This window comes from Protopterus annectens, chromosome 4.part1, assembly GCF_019279795.1.
Source record: "Protopterus annectens isolate FY-2018-M chromosome 4.part1, PAN1.0, whole genome shotgun sequence".
Lineage (NCBI taxonomy): Eukaryota > Metazoa > Chordata > Ceratodontiformes > Protopteridae > Protopterus > Protopterus annectens.
Window position 1 is genome coordinate 839,690,898 of NC_056734.1, and position 24,674 is coordinate 839,715,571.

Genomic DNA, 24,674 nt, shown 5'->3' on the forward strand with positions numbered 1-24,674 from the left:
TCGAATACTGGCCAAGGCTCTTGCCACCCTCATAGTGCCTTTATAGGCAAGGCTCAAAAGACAAACCCACCGCCATAAATAGCACAAGTATCAAAAAACTGAGGGTAATGCTACTCAATGCCAGAAGTCTAAACCTCAAAATGCACGCACTCAAGGCACTCCTCAGTATGGAGAAAATTGATATATGTGCAGTAACAGAAACCTGGTTTAAGGCTCCAGAGAGCACCCCAGCACTACCAGGCTACAACTCATACCATACATTTCGGCCACAAAACCCGGACCGAAATACAAAAGGCGGGGGAGTATCTATATTCATCGGGGATACCCACACCTCCAGGTTAATGGCACAGCACGATGCTTCAGAGATCATCCACGTGCAACTAACAACGGACAAAACTGCTATTCAAATTATAGCTTGCTACAGATCACCCACAATGTCCCAGGACCCCCACTCCGCATTCCTGGAAACATTGGGAAACATAAAGGTCCTACCAAACACCCATATATTGGGTGATTTTAATTACCCAAACATTAACTGGGAGAACTACTCAAATACAAATTCCCTTGCCCAGTATTTCCTAGAATTTATAAACTCAAATGCCCTGGATCAATTGGTCAACACTCCCACCAGAGGTGACAACATATTGGACCTGGTCATCACCAACATGAGCGACAGGTGTTCCACACCGGAGGTCAACCCCTTGCTGGTTAGATTAGACCATAAACTAATCAGTCTGGATATCCACATTCTGCCACCACCCCTGGTCAAAGAAACCACCGTGAAAAACTTTTGTTCAAAAGCAAATGTCACATTACTTAAGACCGAGGTGGGAAGTTTCAAAGTCCCCATGCTAAAGGCTAACGCTGTCCAAGCTGCACAATCCTTTACTAAAGCACTCTACGGGCACCTACAAGAATGCATGGATCATGCTATCCCAAACAAAACCAAGACTCACTCCTCCAAGAAAAGGAAACCAGTCTAGTGGACCCCTGCCATAAACAAGCTATAAAATAGAAGGAGGAAACTAGTACAGAAAAGAGTAAAATCCCAGGAAGGGAAGACATCCGTGATCAGAATCAGCAAGAAACTACATTCCCTCATAAAATCATCCAAGGCTAGCTTTGAAATAAAAATTGCCATGGACTCCAAAGATAACCCCAAGGCATTCTTTAGCTATGTCAAGAATCTAAGTGGCAATTCTCAGATCTGCTCGGAGTTAGTGCAGAATGGCACAAAATACACTGAACCAACCGATATAGCCAACATCCTGGCAGACAAGTTCAGCGCAAACTTCACCCCTCTCTCACCCCCAAAAGGGTCCATAACTATACCAGAAAAATGTAGTGCCCCTGAAATCACAGACACTCAGGTTAAAACAGCCCTCTCCAAATCCAAAAACACAGCATCAATGGGACTGGACGGTATCCCAGGCTACGTCCTACACGAGCTCAAAGATTAACTTACCCCTCACCTAAACACACTGTTTAAACTCATCCTCTTCACAGGCTACGTGCCGACAGAGTGGTGCAGAGCAACTGTTATTCTGCTTCACAAAGGTGGAGCCACAACAGACACTGGGAACTATCGCCCTATAAGTCTGATAGGTTCGTCTGCAAAGCTATGGATTGCATCATCATGGATCTCATTGACAGAGACTTTGGGAACCTCCAAACACTGGACCCTACCCAGTTCAGCTTTGTTAAGGGCAGATCATGCCTCCTAAACCTGGTGGACTTCTTTGAGACAGTTACCTAGGCTATAGACGAGGGAAAGGTGGTCCACACAGCCTACCTAGACCTCGCAAAGGCCTTCGACACCATTCCCCACTCAGGTATTATGGACAAGCTCACCAGCCTGAACATAAACCCCTATGTCACGAGATGGGTTGCCAACTGGCTCACGGACAGAACCCACATGGTAAGAGTTGCAGGAGCTAGGTCTGACTCTAAACTGGTTACACGTGGCATTCCCCAGGGCTCAGTCCTAGGACCTCTCCTGTTCGGCATATACTTCTCAGAGGTACAAGCAAGCACAGGAGGACTATGGCTGACCAAGTTCACAGATGACTGCAAACTATTGGCTATAATTGACTCTCCGGCTGACACAGACATCCTCCAAAAGGGTCTCACTGAGACAGATACCTGGTGTCAGAACCATGGCCTCAAGCTAAATGCCAAAAAGTGCATAGTTATCCCCTTTGGAAAAAACAAAGTACCCACAAACTACCACATAGGTGGTTGCCCCCTAAATACGGAAGATGTAATAAGGGATCTGGAGACCCAAGTAGATAGTAATCTCTCCTGTGATAATCACATTGCCAAAGTGGTTAGAAAATCCTTCTATGTGGCCCACCTAATCACAAAAGGGTTTGCGTCCAGATCGAAAGAGGTCATTGGGCCCCTCTATGCATCACTCATCAGACCCATCATAGAGTACAATGCCCCTTTTGGGATGTACCTTGCAAGACACCTGCAACAACTGTAAAGACCACAGAAGTACCTCACCAAGAGGATCACTGGCCTCAAGCAGATGCCCTATGCAGCTCGACTGAAGAAACTCCTGCTGTACTCGGTTGCATACCGCCTACTCAGAGGTGATCTTTGCCTGACATACAAGGCCATGTCCAACCCAGAATTGATGGACATGCTCCACCTAAAGAAAACCATATCCCCTCAAGCCACATGCTCTAGGGATCTAAACCTCACCACAACAATAAATAGGACGTGCTGGAGGGATAGATTCCTGTCCCAGAGACTTCCCATGCTCTGGAACAAGATTCCAGTGTACATTAGGCAGAGCTTCTCGCTAACCCTGTTCAAGAGAAACCTTGAGTTTACCCCAGGGATCATTTCAATGGCTTTGCTGGACAGAGGCATAGGGAACTAATCTAAGGGGCAGCAAAAGCCAACACACTCCTGCTAGGCTTATAAATGCCTTCAGGCAGATAGCCTAGTACCTACCTATGAACCTATGAACCTAAGACTTCCATTTTCTAGTAAATGCTTTTCAGTAGCCAGTAGCATTAAACTTAATAAGGCCTTATTATGTCTAGTCAATTCAGATCCTGTATTCCATCTCAAAAATAATTTCCATCATTACAACCATTTTCTCCCCTAACATTTCTGGCAAAGTACTCTGAAGAGAATTTTTAAAATGTGCCAACTTATTATACTCCCAAAAACATGATCCTAATTAGCTCTCTTTTGCATCACACCTCCATCATTTGCTATCTACTTGAAGACAAATTCGATGAAGTCTTCTTGGGGTATAAGAAATGCCTATGCAAACACTTCCAGACAAAAATCCTAAACCTTCTTGACTTTGTGACATATTTCGAAACCATGTAGATGTCATTCTATTGTATCTTTGAAATTGTTTTTCCTGTTTCACTTCCCAATCTTTTCTAAACCCTCTGACTGATTGTTATAGTTACAAGGCAGTATGTTATATGCCCAACTTCTTCTTCTTCTTTCAGCTTTTCCCATTTAGGGGTTGCCACAGTGGATCACCTGTCTTCTCATGATTGCCAGTAGAGTTCTATGGTGTCGAATTGCCAGCCCGACACTCAACCTTCCACGGAAGGGACACACACACACACACACACACACACACACACACACACACACACACACTCACATACACACACGCTCTCATGCCTAGGGCCAATTTAGAGTGTCCAGTCCACCTATAGCATGTCATTGGGATGTGGGAGGAAACCGGAGCACCCGGAGAAAACCCACACGACCACAGGGAGGACATGCATACTCCGCACAGAAGACACCCCAGCCGAGGATCGAACCAGAGATCCTCTTGCTGTGAGGCGACCACACTAACAGCTCCACCAATGTGGCCGCCCATGTTATATGCCCAACTAATTATTCCATTTTAGCAGCAGCTTCTGTTTTAGACTCAACTAAAAATTCTTCAGAGCTGTTTTTTTTTTGTCACTTAACACTACCCTAACCCCTTCTCTTTGCCTACATTCTGATATAATTCCCTGGAACTGAAGGCAGTCTCCAACCTGCAGTCTAAGATTTTGTTTGGACTCATACCACTCTATTACTTTTCCCTCATTAGTTATTTGCTACCAATTCCTTGGTTCCTTTGCCAGCTTTCTCCAGTAAATTTAATTTAATTTATTTATACTTTGTTGCTCAGGTAATCCCACAAGATCAATAACTTCTTTTCAGGGGACACCCAAGGTGGTGTTTACATTGACTAGAAGAAATTTGGCCAGAGTGCTAGGGAACTTCCCCTACTCTTTTCTAAAAGATGTTTGCTGGAAAACTGTCACTGGAAGAGAACATAATGGAGGAAGCTGAGACAAGAGACAGAGGAGAATGTTTTACTGGTGAGCACTTGTGGCAGGAATGAAAATACATACTAGGAAATGAATAGAAATGATGTGGAAAATGGCATATCACATTATGCTGTCATCATTTTACAGGAAGGGAGTTTGGAGGATGAGATGATGAAAAACTGATAACTGCATCGGAACTGGCTGATGATGCTGTCCTTTCCTGGTTGGATATAGTACAAGATTGCTTTGGAGATGATGAGATGAAGCAGAGAGGAATATGGCATGCTAAGTGTTTGTGAGGAAACAGAAGAGTGTTGTAGCCTCAAATAATGGCTTATCACTGCATGAATTTTCTCAAAAGAATAAGATAGGTTCATAGGTTAGTACTAGGCTAACTGCCCTTGCGAGCCATTTGTTCTAAGCTTAGCCAATTATCCCTTGTGAGACTCAAACCCTGCACCTTGTGTTTGTAATCAAACACCTTAACCATTAGGCCACCCTCCCAACATACTAAGGCAATTGTTTCTGAATATAAATATAACTGTAGAATTTAGTTGTGATGTAAAAAAATAAAAGTAAAGACTGTCAATGACATAAACATGTGTAAGCAACTGGTGAAATGTGATCAGTTGTAGATGGGGTAGAAGAAAATTCACAGACAAGAGGGGTAAGCTGAGAACAGAAATTGATTATACTTTATTTTCTGATGGTTTAAAGCAGCAGATATTAATACAAGTGATGTATGTTTCTGCTAAGTTAATAATCTCATATATTAATGGATATGTTAGAAATAGAAAATGTATTAAAATATTTAGGGGTAACTATGTGGGGGCGCAGTACAGTGGTGTAGTGGTTAGCATTGTTGCCTCACAGCAAGAGGTTCTCCGGTTCGATTCTTGGCTGGGATACCTTCTGTGTGGAGTCTGCATATTCTCCCTGTGTTCACATGGGTTTCCTCCTGGTGCTCCGGTTTCTACCCATATTACAAAGATGTGCAGTAGGTGGATTGGACACTCTAAACTGGCACTAGGTGTGAATGTGTGCATGTGAGTATGTGTGGTGCACCCTCCAAGGAGGATTGGGCCTTGGGCTAGCAATCTGATCTTGTAAAACCTGTAACTGCTACAGAAACACTGAGTACTGAAAAGTGCTCTTTGCCTGACCACATGGTGTGTAAACGAGAAAGAGAGAGACAGAGAACTATGTTTCAAAAAAGAAATGGAGCAACTTTTGGAAGACCATTTATCAATGAAGTCTTTTTACAAAACTATTGAACAATGGTGGCTTATCTATAAAGTAAAATATAAGAGAGAATATGTAAGATTAGAAAATCTGAAATATAAAGTACATGTAGAGAAGCCTGAATGTAATATTATGAGTAGTGAAAGGGACAGGATTAATGGTGAAAAAGAATACATCAGGAAAAATTAAAAAAGACAAAACACACGTTGCATAAACAGAAATACTATTTAAATTGAAAAAGTGAATAAATATTGTTCTTTCTTTGGAAAAAATGTAAGAAAGAATGAAAGCAGGATAAACTGTATTAAAAGGAAAGTTGGAGTGGAGGTATATATTTATGAGACTATTACGGATGTAGTAGAACATTATATGTCTGAATTATACAATAACAGGAAGGAAAATATGAAATCAATTGGACTGGATAGTCTGATATAAAAATATATAAGGAAATGACTATTTAAGAAAAAAGTATTCTTACAGAGGTTATGAATTTTCGGATGACATAGTATTAGTGATAAAAAGGTATGGGATGGCATAAAGAAATGTGTATACGCATATATATATATATATATATATATATATATATATATATAAAGGAGACAGAAGAGATATTAGAATTTGGAGGCCATTAATGCTGACTAATGCAAATTATCACTTATTTATGAAAATATTACAGGTGAGATTAAATAAAATTAGTAATGAGCAAAATATTTTTTTTGTATCAGTGGTAAAAACACTAAAGATTTAATGTTAACTGTCAGGGTTTATGGTCTGGGAAATTTGAGACACAGACTGAGCAATGTAAAGTACTGTTAGATAATATTAGAAACATGACTGATATGTGGAAAACTTTTGGTTTGTCAAACAGAAAGAAAGAGTATCTTATTCATTCATATATTTTGAGTAAATTAGGTTGTATTGCACATGTGCTTAGTTTTCCTTTATGTCTTGAAAAGAGATTTATTAGAGATATTTTTTTTATTTGGGGTTCTAAGTTAAATCATATTAAGAGGAGAGAAGGGTATTGCACAGTAGGATACAAGATGGGAGGTTGGGATTGAAGAATCATAGTTTATATTGCTTATTTACATTTGTTTTGAATTCTTAAAACACATACTGTAAGTGTGCAGATAATGATTGTGTAGGAAAATGTGAGAAATATGAAGAATAATGGAAGTGGGTGAAAAAAGAGGAATACACTTCAGGAGAGCAGTAAATAAATCTATGCAATGCTAAAACAATGGGATATTGCATGGTATAAGATAAAATGTAATGTACTAGAGTGGCATGAACAAATTATGGAATATATTATTTTATTAAATTATGGAAAAATATATGCTAAAACACTGTGGTGGTGCTGTGGTGGCGCTGTTACCTCATAATAAGACGTTGTCCTGTTCGATTCTCAGCTAGAGCATCTTCTGTGTGAAGACATGCGTGAATGGGAGTACCTTTGTTGAAGATTGTGCGTCAGGGCTGGCGACTCGGCGTGTAAAAATCTACTGCCAATCATTAGCGGACTGGAGTTCTGCTGTGACGACCCCTAACCGGGAAAAGCCAAAAGACACAACAACAAAATGGAAAAATATGCTAAAATAAGAAAGTAATAACTGAAAGAAGAAAACAGTTTTAAAGATTTTGAAACACACTACTTTATACTGCCTGTTAAGGCAGAAGTCAAATACAAACAACTAGGTGAAAGAATGTGTAATATATGTAAGATTGAAGAAGTTATAAAAGACTTCTTCTTGGAGTGCAAAGAAACTCAAAAAGTATGGCTTACATATAAAAAGGAGTGAAAATGTTTATTATCTGATAGATTAAATATTAATATAATTATGTATGGATTGTATGACAACATAAGTAAAAAAATGTGGGTGATGCTGACAAAATACTTACGGGTGCTATATGGAACATATGGAATTTGAGGTGTCAGGAATTGTCAGTCAGCTGTAGGATGTGTAGATGGTAACATGGAAAATAAAGACGTGGTTGTGGAATAAAGGGTGGGGATGATGATGATGGTGATGATATCATGTTAAATAATGTTTGTTTTCATGTTCATGGAATCTGATTTGTAAAATAGAAATGTAACTTGACATATGTAAATAAATTAACCCCTACTCTTTTTGATAGCTCCCACTATCACAGGTAGATGGAGACTTGATTTATTGTTTCATCCGAAGGACAACTCACTTACGAGTGCAGCAAATCCTTATGCTACACTGCAGTGTCAGTAGTGGAAAAATTAAACCATCTGTCTGACTTGGGAATAGAACCAGCAGACTTCTCCGCCAAAGGCATGTGTGTTACCTGTTGACATTCCATCTTTCTCTTGCCTATTTTGTATAACCCTACATGCAGTTATCCTTATTGGCAAAATTGACTTTCTTTAATCCTGTGTTGTTTTAGTTCTTAGAACACTTTCTGTTATTTTATAAATATAATATTCTGTATGGCTGGTGTTATTCTTCTAAAGGACCTGTATCCAAAATCCTGTTTTCCTTTTCTCAAACTTCTCCTATTCGATCAACATGACTTTTCACTTTGATTTATAACCTTCTGCTAGTGTTATGTGTTTATAAGCCTCACATGAATGGCTATAAATTATCCATTCCAAAATTCTCTTAAGCTCCATAATAGCTGCTGAATGTCCACCCCGATATCCTTTCTTTGTCAAATTCATGTGATTATCATATTGCTATTTGTACCCTACATTTCTTAATATAAATTAATAATCTTTACTTTATATCTATAGGTGTAAGGCCATTTACATTCCGTGATAATATGGACAGAGTAGCCATTATTATAGAAAGCCATTACTCTTCCCATAATCATAGTATCATAGTAGAATAGTAGGCTTTTGACTGGGGGTGCATTTTGAGCATAGTCAAGCACCCCAAATAAAACTGAATAGGTAATGGTTTCCAAATGCTTTGGATTGATAATGGTTCTCAAATGCTTTGTCAGGGTGCATATAACTGGGTAGGTGTAGCCTGACAGTTACAAATTTTCTGTCTCAAGCAGAGGCATGGGTGGCAGATAAGGGGTATATTTGTGGTTCCCAATCCACTGCTCCAGGTTCTGCTTGAATAAATGCAGGGCAGAGCTCTGCTTCACATAGATGGGAAGCCAGTTCAAAAGAAGGGGCGGGGAGCCTGGGACAAGTATCTATTCCTTCAGCATTCATAATGCTAGTGAAATTGAGGTTTCTGGATTGGGTGTTTTGGATGCCATGTGATCTACAGATGAGCAACAGGATCATTAGGGCTGGATCTGAGGAAACTTTGTAGGTAAGGCAAAGATTGCCTCTCAGCATCCAATAGGAGATGAATATAGGGAAAGTAAATTGAGGTGGTCTGCATAGGACTTATTTTCTTCTGCATGTGTGGAATCTCTCAGGGAGCTCCAATTGCTGTATATGTCTGGTGAGTTATATATCAAGGGGGGCATTTTACTTAATGATTAGTCTTATGAGGGCAGAGTACAATGGGACGATATCTTGTTTGGACCTAGGTTCCATAATTGTACCTATAAAATATGCAACATGAAATATTTGCTTCACCACAGTAGAAACATGGTGGTCAAATGCTAAATCTCTGTCTGTATGTGTTCCCAAGTACATGACTACAGAGACTGCTCTCAGAGGTGTATTTTCAATGTGGTAGTTCACACCTGACAGTTCTTTTGAATATGTATTTCCAATTTTCATTCCACACGCACACTGTATGGCAGGTTAATCTCATGCAGTTGCTTCTTCTCCTCTCCATTTGAGCCTTTGTCACATTTTTCATGACTTTTTGTTTAAATGAAAACATTCAAGCAAAAAGCTAAATAGATTTTCAGAAACCTCCACCCTCTCCGTTTTTTTTTTTTTTTTTTTTTTTATGGTGGGGGTAAATTACTGAGGATTATACCCAGTTGATACACAGTGGCACAGCGGGAAGTGTTGTCGCCTCACAGTAAGAGGTTCCCTGGTTCAATTGTTGGATGGGGGTGCCTTCTGTGCCGAGTCTGCAGGTCCACCCTGTGCTCACATGCGTTTCCTCAGTGGGCTTTAGTTTCCTTCCACATCCCTAAGACATGCAGTGGATAGATTGGACACTTTAAATTGGTCATAGGTGTGCACCTGTGTGGTGTGGAAGAACTACCAGGGCTAGCCACCCAGCAGTGTAAATACTGGCAATAGATAACTGGCACTGTTGAAGTGAGACCCTAACCCCACGTGCAAAAATGGGAAAAAGGGGTTGTGGATGGATAAAGCTAGACGTTAAGAGTTTCATACTTCTTATTGTCCATAAAATGCATATTGATACAAGACCTATGGTCTCATTAGCTTTTTAAGTGAATAATATCAATATACAGAATTTGCCCTTGACTGTGATCCTTGGTGTCATCACTATTTTTGATTTGTCCAGATCTCTTAAAACAAAGAAACGGAGTGGTGTGCCACGGCTTTGATTAACAGCGCTTAGTGCTTTACTGACTTTCAAAGCAGGCAAAAAAAAACACTGCGCTGTTAAACTTTGACACAACTTGAGTTACTGCCATTTAATTTAAAGAAGCCCAAACCCCGTTTCCACACTTACTCAAAAAACACTAGTTAAGTAAATAAAGACTATTTTTTGGGGGGGGGGCTTAATGGTACAGCATAGACTGAGTCAATCTAACTGAAATACAACAGCAGTAGAAAAATAATTTGAATCAAACCACATAACACTTAGAGCCAAAAAACCTTTCCCGCTAATAATCTTAACTTTGTATCTATATACGTCATAGCGCTTTGTTATAACCGATAACGTATTCGCGGATTGGTTGATACCGTAACTATTTTCATTGCTATATTTGTGATTGGTTGAATAGTTGAACCTTATTGTAATTGGTTGTGTCTTACTTCGGGAATGTTTGGACTAGTCCGCAGAGTTCAGTATTGGAGTATATTGTTTTTCTCTAAAACACATTAAAAAATTGTTTGTTTTGCAAAATATTTTGGGAGAGCACCCACCGACACGTACGAGGAAGAGAGACTTGTTATTCTTTTAATCTGTGTTTTTGTCTGTGAACGGGATTGCGCAGCATTAAAATGTCTTGGTCGTTTTTAAGGTAAGGGATTTTACAAATGAACCTAACATTCAGAATTGTAATACTTTGCTGCAGTGGTAATGTGTATAGTAGAGAAACTTGTTTGGTGCTCTACTGAGAATTTAAATTTGCCTCAGTCGTAGAACACTGAGCTGCCCCATACATCACTGCATATTGCTGCTTAATTGGGGATAGAAATGCCAGTTACGATTATTTTAATAATTGGCACGCTTTTATTCTTAGCTTTGCAGATTCATAGTAGGAATGTAATCATTTTGTGCTGGCTGGCACTTACCTGGTACTTACATTTTTCTGCTAGCTGGTACTTTGTCCACTGTCCACAGATCCTTGGTTGTTGTAGTTATGTTAGGTGAAGGCATTCTGTCCTGGTATATCTGGCACTTTAGTGGGCATGCATTGTGTGCCAGATGTCGACATGTTCTCTATCCAGAGCAGTACTACTGAAACCATTCTCTACCCAGAGCAGTACTACTGAAACCACGTCTGATCAAGGCACTGTACTGGTCCTTATAGCATTTTTGTGGCTCTTCTAGCATGTTTTTTTGCCCTGTGCTGGCTGGCATGCCATCCAGTACAGCTGAGTCTTTGAAATGAATGCATGTGTCTCGTCATGGCAGACTCTGGACCACCCAGAGCCCCAGGCAGTACACCACCGATCCTTCAACACTGACCCAAGACTCTGCTGGTCCAGGTAGTAGTAGAAATGGCAGAGATGCTGTACCTGATACGCTCGCTTTACTTTTCCATGTAGCACTCTTCTTGCTTCTCCAGTCAGCATGGATTGTGTCATGTGCCAACTAGCACACCACGAAGTACAGCATTTTTGAGTCTGTAAGACAGATGTGTGGTTAAGCAACTCTATGGTCCAATTGACATTCCAACTGGTGCTTTGCTGGCTTATATGGCGCTCAGCACAGATTATTTTCTGGGTCCAAGCTGGCAATCCACTGAGGAAAGTGGATGTCTCACCACATTGGAAACCCATCCCCTCCAAGCCATTTAACAACCCTTTACCTAAAAGGTTCATCCAGAAATCCCCACATAACCAGAAAGGCTTAGGATATTCTAGATTCTTTATGGAGCTAGAATAAAATGAAGGACTTGCGGTCCATACTGGATCTTCTTAGATTAACCACTTTTATTCCAAAAGAAACTTTTCAGATGGTCATGGTACAGTTTGTCTTTTCAGATGGGCATGGTACAGTTTGTCTTTGTCTGTGACAAAGGTCTGAATGTGCTGTTTGGGACTCCAGGGTGTCTACCTCGGCATCAAAATCACCAGGTAGTCACAGTAGTTCCAGTGGAGTAGAGAGAGAGAGTCTTAATTACAACACAGACAACATGATTTTCAATGGCAGCTCAGGTGCTTGATGTAGCTGGTGGGGAGGATGGATGACTGAGCCAATCACAAATTGTGGCAGCTCTTCAGAAGAAGGAGGTGAACACGTAACTTGAGGGCGAGTGTATGGTATACCAAACTGCTAGTAGATGGCAACTTTCATTGAGTAAGTGGATATGACTGTACATTTGCACAAGGAAAGACATTGTGGCCCCTGCAGTAATGCAGATCTCATGTTCTTTCCATTAAAAGGTGTGGTTACTGTAACAAGTAAAAATGTTCTTCTTGCTGGATGCAAGCTATCGTCATGACTGTCTGACTCTCACTTGTCATCCTAATTGATCAGATATATCTCTGCCACTAGGGAAACGTCATGACTGTCTGACTCTCACTTGTCATCCTAATTGATCAGATATATCTCTGCCACTAGGGAAAAGAATGGGCTTAAGTTCAATTGCTGGAGGCTTGAGGGTTGGCAGATGGGGGGAGGTAAAAAGCATAGAGGGGGAAAAAAATTACCAAGTAGTTAGGGATAGCCTCTTATTATTGAGGGATAAAACCATGAATATGACCTTGTTGATCAAGGTTCGATTAGCAGCTTACATGCCAGTTGGGGGAAGAGGAATACCAAGGTAGAGCCTGCTCACTTCTGTATGAGGGGAGGTTGCTGTTTTATCATATTGTTATGAATAGCGTGCCCTACTTTTTCCTGTGGCACAGTATCGCAGTGCCCAGCATCCATTGCCATGTCTACCTACCTTCTCCAATACCCTTGGGCATTTTCCATATGGGCTGGGGCCGGCATGAATCCCAAGGACATTTGGTAGTCTCACAATCTGCTGAGGGACTTTATATTTTATGCCGTACCCTATTCTTCCTCCACTTGTGGTCCCTTGGCTGTGTCCGGAGGGCAGATGTGCAGTGGGGACTTGCTGATATATCTCCCCACATCAGCAGCACCTCAGTCAAAGCCCCCACCCTAATTCCCTCTAAGGTCCATCCTCCATTGCTTCACATATCCCAGATCTCCACCAAGGATCATGTGGGGAATCCCCTCAAGACCTCCCTTCCTTGTTGTTCTGTCAGTCACCTGAGCCACTAAGCTGTAGTCAGGGCTTTCTCTCTCTCTCTGTCACCAAAGTGTCTTTTATTGTAATGTATCATATATATACATTTATTAACCCTGATGATTTGATATTCATAACACCCTTTATTAATTTGATCCTCTGTTACATGATATTGCTTTTTTAAATGTATACTTTTATATTTGTATTTGTCTGTATGTATATGTAGTCACATGGAGCTTTTCTCCTTGTGCCTCCATTGAAAAAGGGCTCACCTTGGCCCAATGGACTTTCCCGGTTAACAAACTGCAAATAAATAAAATAAGTAAATAAATATTACTACGAATAGTGTGTGGCCATGGCAGGGGAGGAAAAAGTTTTGGGAAAGGAGTTCCTACAAGACACCATGGAATTTTGTGAGATCGTATTCTTGACATTACAAAGCCTTCTATTTATCATTTTTCTCTGTGGTGATGTGAAGTGCATTTCATTTCTAATTTATGAAGACTTGGGGCATGTTGAAGATGTTTTTGGCAAATGTGATCCACGTTGATGTTATCGTGTAGCAACCTGTGATTGTCCTGAGGAGCATCCAGTACATCACGGAGACCAGGGATCGCTGACAGTGAGAGAAGCAGCCACTAGTAGTGTGGTGGGTTGCTATAGTGATGTCACTATAGCTGTGAGGCACACTCCGTCATAGTGTGCCTTTTGTACCCGATATAGTAGGGTGGACCTCACTTTCCTACAGCACTCTGTTTCTGGAGGTAGCACTTTACCTTCCTCTCTCTACCTTTTAGCTTACTTGGCCCTGCTGATTGACCCATCAGTATGGTGTGAGTTGGCATCCTACATCTACATTGTAATGTGACCGTCCAGGAGAGTAATGGCATATGAAATGGAAGGAGGGACTTAAGGAATATGCCTCTCTGCCATTGGGATCCTAATGAAACAACCCCTTAGCCGGCTTGGGATAAAAGGTTGCCAATGAGTCCGGGAGATTTCTGCATTTATGGGTCCAAGCCAGTTATTATCAGTTCCAGAGTTGATCTCGCCATGTAGTAGAAGCTCACCATAGAATGCAGAAGGTCAAAGTATTCTCACATCTAGATCAGTGGCTTCTTTCTAAACTTTTAATGATGAAACAGGTGAATATGTGGGAGTCTGTGCTCAAACTGTTCATCTCCATGGGGTTCCCATTTCAACTGGTTGGCTTTCCCTCTGTGTGTGTGTGTGTGTGTGTGTGTGTGTGTGGGGGGTTGTGTGTGTATATACACACATATATATATATATATATATATATATATATATATATATATATATATCTATAGAGAGAGAGAGAGAGAATGACTTTGAAGTCCACTGTCTTTTAGTCTGCCAGACCCCCCATCCACACCTTTTCTAATCTGCCTGTTTAGGGGTGTGAAGGAATCTTCCTGTAAGCTTGCAGATAGGACCTTCCTCCTTCTCCAGCGAGAGAATGACCTGCCTATAAGACTGCCATCTTTCCTTTTAATTGTGGTGAGACTCCTATATGGGGATTTTTTTAATATGCAAGGGAATCCCTGAAAGGGTGGATCAAGCAGGGATCACCGCAGCAGCACCAACTCAATTTTGTCCTTCCAGGAAGTCATCAAAAGAAAGTGCAGGAAAAAGTGGGAGACGGAAAAGAGTGACTAGATTAGGAAGGATGACTGGTTGGCTAACAAAGAAGCTAAGAAAGAAGTTGCAATAGCAAAGAATAGGGCATCGGAGGCAGGAAGAAGTGGGAGACAGAAAAGACTGACCAGGTTAGGAAGGATTACTGGTTGGCTAACAAAGAAGCTGCAATAACAAAGAATAGGGCATCGGAGGCAATGTACCAACTTCTGGAAAGTGACAGTAAAGGGCACAAAGAAACTATATCAGGTTGCAAGGCAAAGATAAAGAAGATAGTTGGACACCCTTCATAAAGGATGCCAGCAACAATCTGCTCACCAGCTCAGAGGACATCAAAGGCAGATGGAAAGAGTATTTCCAGCAGCTTCTGAATGAAGAAAACCTCATAGAAGCTATACTATCCCAGAAACAGCCTACGATGAGAGAAGGGAAGCCCACCATAGAAGAAGTAAGAACAGCACTAAAGAAGATGAAGTCTGGGAAAACAGCAGGCTCAGATGAGGTCACAGCAGATATGATAAAGATGCTGGGTGAGATAGGGGAGAAATGGTTCCTGAGGTTACTAATAGTCGTGTGGAGAGAAAGGCGTATCCCAGATGACTGGAGAATAAGCATATTCATGCCAGTGTACAAGAACAAAGGGGACATCTACAACTGTGGGCAGTACAGAGGCATCAAACTCGTACCACATTGCATGAAAGTTCTGGAGAAGGGTGATTGATACACGGATACGCAGAGTAGTATAATGTAAGATGGGAGATGAGCAGTTTGGATTCAGATCAGGATGCAGCACAATTGACTCTATGTTTGCATTGAGACAGATACTTGAGAAGAAGATAGAAATAAGGAGAGAGTTCATCTGGGCATTCCTAGACTTGGAGAAAGCATATGACAAGGTCCCAAGAAAGCTGATCTGGGCAGTACTTTGGTGGTTTGAAATCCCAGAAACAACAATCCATCACTTGGTGAAATTTTAGGACCACACCCTAGAGTTTTCCATAAAGGATCAAATTTGAAAAGCTTACTGGAAAACAAAATAGGGTCGAGAAATGTAGGTATGTTTAGGTGTGGTATGTGTTCACAGTGTAAAGTGGTGGATATACAACAAACAATTTTACTGTAAGGAACATCAAATACAAAGTCAACTGCAGATTTGATTGTAATTCTCGGATGATCATTTATTTGGCTAGATGCAAGGTTTGTCCAGTTTACTGTATTGGCAAAACTGAACATAAGTTTAAGGAACGCATTTATGAACATCAGTATGCCATAGGCAAAAGTAAACTGGACAATGCACTAGCCAAACATGTAAACGAACACAACACACACAATTTTGGATACATGGTCATCGACCAAATACCCCAGGACCCAAGAGGGGGTCCTTGTACATTACTGTTAGAAGCAAGAGAGTTATATTGGCTGATTTTGACGAATGCATACAGTTACCCAGGATTGAATGAAACCTGTACGATTTCTACTATTTTAAAACGTAAAACTTTGCACAGATGACTGGAGTATTAACCACATATGAGTTGTGACCAAGTGCTGGGAGTGATAAGGTCATCGCTTAACTGGTGCATACTTCAAGTTAAAGTTGTTCTTGGTTATTTTATTGTAAATAGCATGATTCCTTATTGTAACATAGACTACTTGTTTTCCACTCAGAATGAGAATGTTATTTTATTTTCCTTGTATTGTTTTAATTTTTTCTACTTCTTTTGTGTTCTTGATAGTAATTGTTGCTCAAAGGGAATGTATTAGTCATTGTATGGTACGATAAGTGGGGTGGGTAGGATGTATTCTTCATTGTTGAAAGAAGCAATGGCACTAAAAAATAGGACTGATGTCTAAGTGTAAAACATGCATAGATCCTTAATTGGATTCCACTGGGTGTGTTGGGATCACATGACAATGTTTTCATCTATTTAAAATGTTTTAAGACAAGTTTTACTTGCATCTGAAGAAGTCTTTGCATTTTACAAGATGAAAAGCGCTTCATGTTTATCGTGTATTTTTTTAGTAAAAGTTTACAGAGTGAAGTTTGCCATTCTTTGGTTTTTGGACTTTCGAGAAGTTTGTTTTGTTTGCCTATTTACTCTGGTGACCAAGGTTTGATTAGCGTCCATGACACCAGAGGATCTGGACAGGGAGGATGATGATTTGAAGGGGCATGTCCTATTTTCTTCTAGGGGAGGTAGGAAGGTTTTTGCGCACACTGGGTCATATACTGTTTCCTTGGTGAAGACCATGAAAGTCACCATTTGTGTTTTGGAGGTTGCTAGGGGAATGTCCATTATGAAAGTGAGGGGAAAGTCCTCCTTGGAGCTTGGACAACCACATGTGAGGGTTAGGACTAGAAAAAGAAAACCTTATGCCACCCTTAGTGGCTATCCATATGGTGTCCCCTCTCAGCCCAGCATTGCCTGGTGATGGGGAATGAACAGACTGATTGGGAGGGGGTGATGGTGGACACAGTAATGGCAAAAGTTGAAAAAAAAAAAAGCTATCCTCTGCGAATGGGGGTCATAACCAAGGATGCCCTAATCTACAGATGGCCAGCTGGGATATCCAGCTTCATTTCCTGTGTTGGCAGTGTTCATCAATGGTCATATTTCACAAGGCCAGAGCCATTTTATTATCTTTTTATTGGCAGTCATGCCTTCTATAGACCCAGTGTAGGTTGGACATGATCAGGTGCTGCCTTTTATGTGTGCTAGCCTGAGAATTGGGGCACCATTATCCACCACTCAACTTGCTGTTCACACACAATTCTATGTGTCTGTTTGGCTCTGGCTGCCCTTGTTATAGCTATGGGGGCCATCAGTTTCCCTATGGGAAGGGAATTTTAGGAGGTCTAAAGTTTTTATTTTTGTGGCTAGACAAATAGGCCTATAAAATGTACATGAACTGAACTTTTGTTCCTTTGTTTTCTTTCAGAAACAATTAAGCTGTCATCTTTTGAAAGATGGAGTCTTGAGTCCCTGGTTAGTGGAATGTCGTTAAGGATGCTGTCTTTATAGCCTAGAGGTGTTTAGACTCATTTTCTTCTGCCAAGCAGGTGGGTGCCATCTGTAGTCCCAAGCAGAATGGAGTGTATTCTAACTTTGCATCTCAAAGCAGCACCTTGGATGATCTTATTGGGTCAGTCTAGATTCCATAGATCACTGGATGTATCGCTGGGTAGAGAGAGCAAAGCTGTGCACATGGTGTGCTGGAGGTCATTCTCTTGCCGCTAAGGTTCTTCATTCCCTTAATTATTTGTTTTTCCTGTTCAGTTGCAATACTTCCAAAGTGGCTGGCTGTAGTGGAAGTACTGGCAGATTTGTTTTGAATCTGGGAGAAGACTAGAAAATCTTTACCACTGCTTTTTTGGTGTGGTACCCTATATATAGTTCACTGAAATTTTCACTGCAGCCAGAGTGATGTTCAGGATTCATATGTTAATCATAAAGCACAGGCCATAAATAAAATCCCAACCCCCCCAAAAAAATTTACGTATGTATGTACGTGTATTCAAACCATATAGATTCATAGGTAAGTACTCCGCAATTGGACTACAGACTGTAAGATTAACCAGTTAACTGTATTCAAAAGTTCCCTCGTACCTTGAGGAGAGCATCACACAATCGCTAGGGGGAGAATTTGAGGCTCTTCTTATTCCATTATCTGCACCTTCCTTGAAGATGACAGTGGTGCTCTTCTGATTAGCATGTTGTGATTGTTTGTTATGGAGGCAGGAGATATGCTACATGCCGATCTGTCCTATTTATCTGTTGAAGGTTTAGGTCCTTTAACAGGGCATTTGAGGAACTATTTATACTGCAAAAGAGGAAGAGGTGTGAGAAGTTGTGGTCTTTTCCTGGCTAGAAATACATCACCATAGAGAAGTATATAAGAGCACAGGAGAGGGTATGTGGCAAGGGCTGCCAGTCAGTTTGGCTAAGAGGTTCTTGGGACCATTTATCTTTTTTGGTAAGAACCTCTGAAGTCTGTCAAGTGATAGTTCTGCTGACATGCCAAAAGTAGTAGTATGTTCAGTAATCTGATATGATGAGTAAAGAGGAATTACCTCTCTTCATTGTAGAGGTGGTGCCTTTGGAAATTAGTTGAGCCAGATGAGTTTTTCAAACTGCTATGGAGACATAATGAGCCCCTGGTACACCACTTTTGGATTATTATTATCTTTCAGAAGTGTGACACCTGTAATTCTAACCACATGGATTTTGTCAAACAACCAGTTATCTGCTGGTGTGTGTGTGTGTGTGTGTGTGTGTGTGTGTGTGTGTGTGTGTGTGTGTGTGTGTGTGTGTGTGTGTGTGTGTGTGTCTAATATGGTTATAATTAGATTTATAAGTCTGTGTGGGGAAATAGAGTCAAAGGCTTTGGCCAAGTCCAGACATGTTCTTTGTACAGCATGACTGCTATTCATTGCTTCTGTGACTTTTTTGAAGATGTTAAGGAGGTAGAGGACCTGTCTTTGAAAAAGTAGACTATGTGGGGGTCTGGGGGAACAGCATGTTTCAAGTATTGCTTAGGAACCAGAAACCTGCTTGTGTTTTATGAAACTTTCATTTGCTTGCTTTGGAATCAATAGAAGGATAGCCAACCCACATTTTTAAGCTTAACTTCTCACACACTTTAGAGGTGACTTTATCTGTGCCTGCATGATATAGCACAGACACAGGGAAATATGTAGTTCAGATACTGCCCAAAATCTTGCATTGGCAGTTTAGTCCAACCGATGTAAGCTGATCAGAAAACAAAAGGTCACTGCAGTTAGTTGATATTCTCTATTTCTGCAGAGTTGTACTGATTTGGAGAGTTTTGTCCTGGGGGTGCATGAAAAAGTTGAATATTTTGATATTTTACAAGAAAAAATATTTTTGGGAAAATCCCAGTCTCTTCCTTTCTACTTTGAGTTATAGCTTTCTGATTGTGGTATGTATATGAGCCTTAACTGTGTAGCTGTGAAATGCATTAAGATCAGTTGTGTGATGTCCCCCCCTCTGGGCTAGTAATGAAGGAGAACTGAACCCTCACCAATGAGGGATGTTCAGTTGGAACAAAAATAGATGCACACAATATTTCTAGATGCAGCGCTCTGAATCAGGCACAATTTTCCTTATGAACACACAGGGAGCACACTCAGTCCGGGGGCTGGGTTTTCTCTCAACGGGCCCCCAGTAAGACTCCCCACTGGCACAGCTGTAGAGTTGAGTCCTCAGCCGAGTGTCAAAGCCAAATCCTCCACCACCCTCTCTGTGAAACCAGTGCTGTGTGTCCCTGCTCCAAGTAGCTGACACACACACACACACACACACACTTTTTTTTTGAGATTTGATTTTCACACACATCTAGGAAAGGCACAGATTTACTAAGACCAGTCACAATGAGAAGTTTAAATATATTTAATAGTAAATAATAAAAGAACATGGAAAAAAACTAAGTATTTATAATAAACACCAGAGTTTCAATCGCAGGAAGTATTAAAATAACAGATGAATAGATTCACTCAGATACAGAAAAACAGTAACTAATCTCACTGTATTAACTGACTGATCCAAATAATTACTACTAAAGCAAGGCAAGATGATGGGTGTGAGAGATTCTTCTTTGTCAGGTTACAAAATCAGACTGCTCTGAGACTTTTGTCTCATTTAGTATTAAAAAAGAATTTATGTACTCGCCATAACGTTCCATCTGAGTAGTTAGACTTCATTTGTCATCAACCTGTGGGTCTCGGATCTACAGATCCGAGCCTGCAGCTTTCCAAGCTAAGATCTGAGCTCCAAGCTCCTCCCCTTACCCATAATGCACTGCACCTCCTTCCAACCCTCCGATCGAGTTTGCCACCCACAATGTGACACACACCAACCCAAGAGAAAATAACCTGACCTGTCCACACAGACTACGCTTACAAATACCTAGTAAGTCTAAGTCCCAAGGACCATAGCAAACAACCAAGGTCAGGGGGAAGGAGGGAGGGAAGGTTGATGACAAATGAAGTCTAACTACTCAGATGGAACGTTATGGTGAGTACATAACTTCTTTATCTGAAGTAGTTAACTTCATTTGATCATCAACCTGTGGGACAGAGTCCCCAGCTACCAAAAACCTTGGGAGGCCCTCATGGAAGGATATTCCGGAGTACTGCAGAACCAAAGGAAGACCTTCCTCTAGATACCATATCCAACTTATAATGAGTAATAAAGGTGTTAGACAAAGCCCAGGTAGCCACTGAACAAATGTCATCCAGAGAAACTCTGGACCAGAAAGCAGTTGAAGTAGCCATAGAACGTGTAGAATGAGCATGAACCCTGTCTGGTTCTGGTAATCCTTGATCCCTGTACACTTGCAAAATACAAAGTGAAATCCATCTTGCAATAGTCACCTTAAAAACTTGTTTCCCCAAAAAGGGCTTGGCGAAAGAAACAAGCAACTGATCATACTTACAAAAAGGCTTAGTCCTATGTAAATTAAAACGTAACTGCCAGTGGACATCCAGTAAATGAAGTTTGTATTCCCCTCAGTTTTGAAAGTTAGGGAAAAATACTGGTAGATTAATAGACTGACTGATGTTTGACTCTCGAGGCAACTTTATTAAGGAAAGAAAGATTCATCCTGAGAGAAACCCCTGTCCTTGTGAAAAATCATGTAGAGAGGTTTAATACAAATCCTAGAAGCAGCTAAGGAACCTGAATTCTCTCCTACATGAAAGTGGGATATAGCAGCCAGCTGGACCTTGACGGTGAAAGAGCTGGCCCCCTGCTGGGAAATCTGAGCTAAAAACTCTAGAACCACTGGAACTGGAGAGGTAAACGGGTCCAAATCTCTCTAAGAAGCCCAGATGGAAAAATGCTTCCAATTACTGTGGTACACCTTTTGCTTGGATGACTTATGAGCTGCCACCAGAATGGATTAACAGGAAAAGAGAGTTCATGAGTCCTGGCAATCAGTGGAACTGGAGCAACCAAGCAGTGAGCTTGAGGCTGTCCAGATTCGGAGGAGTAATTCCAGAGGGATGACGAATGGGGTCCAAGGGGGAGCTACTAGATGAGACCGTAGGCAAGGGAACCAAACGTGAGGGCCGTATGAGGATGAGCTTTGTCATTAGAGGTCACACAGGGGGGGGGGTACGCATAAAGAAGACCAGGTGGCCAAGCATAGATAAGAGCATCTCTGGGGGCTTCCCCCTGAGGGGGGGAATCAGAGTGTAGAACTCACTGGACTTCGAGTTGGAAGGCGATGCAAAGAGATCACATCAAGGCTGACCCCACTCGAGGAAGATCTATTCCGTTACACAAGGGTTCAGAGACCACTCGTAGGGCAAGAGGATAGTCCTACTCAGTTTGTCCGCCAAAATGTTGGACCGACCCAGAATGTGCGTTGCTGTCAGAAAACGGTTGGAGATCGCCCAGTCCCACACTCTCATGGCCTCTCGACAAAGCTGGTAGAACCTGGTTCCCCCCGTTTGTTGATATACCAGACCACTGACATGTTGTCTGACTGAATTGCATTCGTTCCCAGAGGAAGAGGAGCATGAAGGGCCTGCAACGCTAGAAGGACCGCCCTCATCTCCAGAACATTGGTGTGCAGAACGGTCTAGTTCAGAGACCACGTGCCTTGGATAGTCCTGCCCGAACAATGCCCCCCACCCTAGACAAGAGGCGTCCATGGTCACCGTGGCTTGGGGCTGCAATAAAGGGGCGTCCCTCTCAGAGTTCCTGGGATAGAAGCCATCAGATGAGGGAATTCTTGCATACCTTGATCAAATGAACCCCCCACTTTTTTGCCTGCAATCACTCTTGTATCCTTCTATCAATCTTATAAATGTCATAAAATGTCATCAGGAAGTGCAAACGCATCCTTTGCCCTACTTGTAAACTCCTAGCTTACTTTGTCAAATGTTTTCTCTGCATCAAGGCCCAACAAAAATAGTGGCATTTTCTTACATTCTGCTTCATTTTGGATTATCATTGGATTATCATTGTTCTGTTGTTAATGTAAAATGTTTGCCTTCCCCTCCATATAAGCACATTGATCCATATCTGTCAATTTTGGCTTCACTTTATAATCATGATTTAGAATCAGAACGTGCCTATTTGATGCTGGATCTGATGGGTCTTTACCATCTTTAGGTATTACAGCCTACCACTTTCTTCCAGGATGCTGGGTGCTTCTCCTCCTCTTAAAATACTGTTCTTTAACATTTCAATTTGTTCCTTTTCTTGATTTCCACATTTCTTCTCTGTATAGATTTTCATAAACATTCTAAAATATTCCTAATCTCTACAGGATCTCTGGTTATTTTTCTTGTTATAAGTTTGGCAGTGACCCTTGCTGCTTACTGTTACCTGAACCATTTTGCAGAAAAAGTTTTTGTGCTCTGGAGTTGTCAAAATAGTTGCTTTACAACAATCTTTCTAAACTCGTGCATATTACTGAGGTAGTCCCTTATTCTCTCTCTGGTACTCTGCAGTTGTTACTCTGCAATTGTACCTCATGTTCTGTGAGTTTCTCCCTATTCTGCAATACTTTAACCTTTGTCAGTCCCTCTCAATAATTCTTATTTCTTAACCATATCTCTCTCTATTTCCACTTTAGTTTTATCCCACTCCCTAGCTATATTTTCAGAAGAAATTTCTTGTAACTCCCAAATAATTTCCACCGCACAGTCCTTGAATCCCTTTCTCTTTAACAGACAGCTGGGCAAGTGCCAGTGTCTGATTTTATTTCATTACCCTTCGTTTTTATTTTGGTTGTTATTGGCGTGTGATCTGAAGTAGTTATTGGAAGTGTACCAAAACTTTCAAGTAAATGCACATGTTCCTGTGAAATATAATTCTGTCTAGCCTAGCTCAGTTTTTGTACCTTGGGAAATTTGTAAATTCTTTCTGAACTCCTACTGAATTCACATCTTCCATACCAAATATTTTATAAATATCTTCAAAATCTGCCCTCTTTTTTTATATTTTCCTTTCTACACCCCCAAGATACATCCTCACTATTGCAAATCAAATTCCAGTCCCTACCTATAAGTAATATTCCCTGCTGAAAGTTGACTTCTCCCAGAAATTCTTAAGCTCCATTGTAACAGTTTTAAGTGGAATACTACATGTCAGCATAATCCTCCCTCCTTGCCAGTAGCCCCTTATTAATGCAAATCTGCCATTAATATCTTTTTTTCCCATCTTCTATCACTATTGGAGCTTCTCTTGCAGTTAAGATAAGTACTCCCCTTTTTCTTTGTCCCAATATTTTGCTGAATAACCATCCTGAAAGCCTTTCTTTATCAAATTCACAAGTTCAGATCTTTCCAAACATGGCTCCTGTATCATAGCTGTTTGTACCCTGCATTTTTTAATATAGTTCCACTATTTTTTTCTTTTTTGTATATGTCTGCGAGGCAATTTACATTTAAAGATACTATGGAAAGTGTCATTATGATAAATTATTCCCACCTTTTATGTACAACAGTTTTTAAGGTATAGTTTAAGATTTTGTGTTACATGCATACACTAATGTTTGGCAGGATGATGTTTTATAGAATTGTTTCTTGGCATATTCATTTGAACTTTTGTCACAGCTTGCAAAATGTCTTGTTTTTAATGCGTGCCTTCAAAAAAAAAAAAAAAAAACGCCCCCAAAACCAATTAACTTATTACTAACACACAACTATGTACATCTTCAAATAATTAAGTTGAACCATCTTAATCCAGACTGACAGTCAGATTTACATGCTTGAATTAACTTGTAATGAAGGTCATCATGCTAAGATGTATGATACAGCCTGTCCTACTTTCACTAAATGCTGCCGTATTTTTCTTAACTTTTCTCCCCTCCCAAATGAAGGAAACAACATTGTTTTTTTTCTCCTCTCCCAAATGAAGGAAACAACATTGTTTTTATTGCCCTTTGTCTGATTGTCTACATAGAAACATGACAACCAAATCCACATTTGTATTC

General features: G+C 40.8%; 1 protein-coding gene across 1 annotated transcript in view; it reads left to right on the top strand.

The window, feature by feature from the left end:
* Window positions 1-10,401: 10,401 nt before the first annotated feature.
* The window catches only part of HLTF (helicase like transcription factor), a gene marked incomplete in the record, with an annotated part of 1,324,997 nt that continues 1,310,724 nt past the window's right edge, over window positions 10,402-24,674 (top strand). Inside the window, 1 exon segment of the mRNA XM_044070619.1 lies at window positions 10,402-10,646. Within this exon segment, the coding sequence (XP_043926554.1) occupies window positions 10,627-10,646 (20 nt within the window).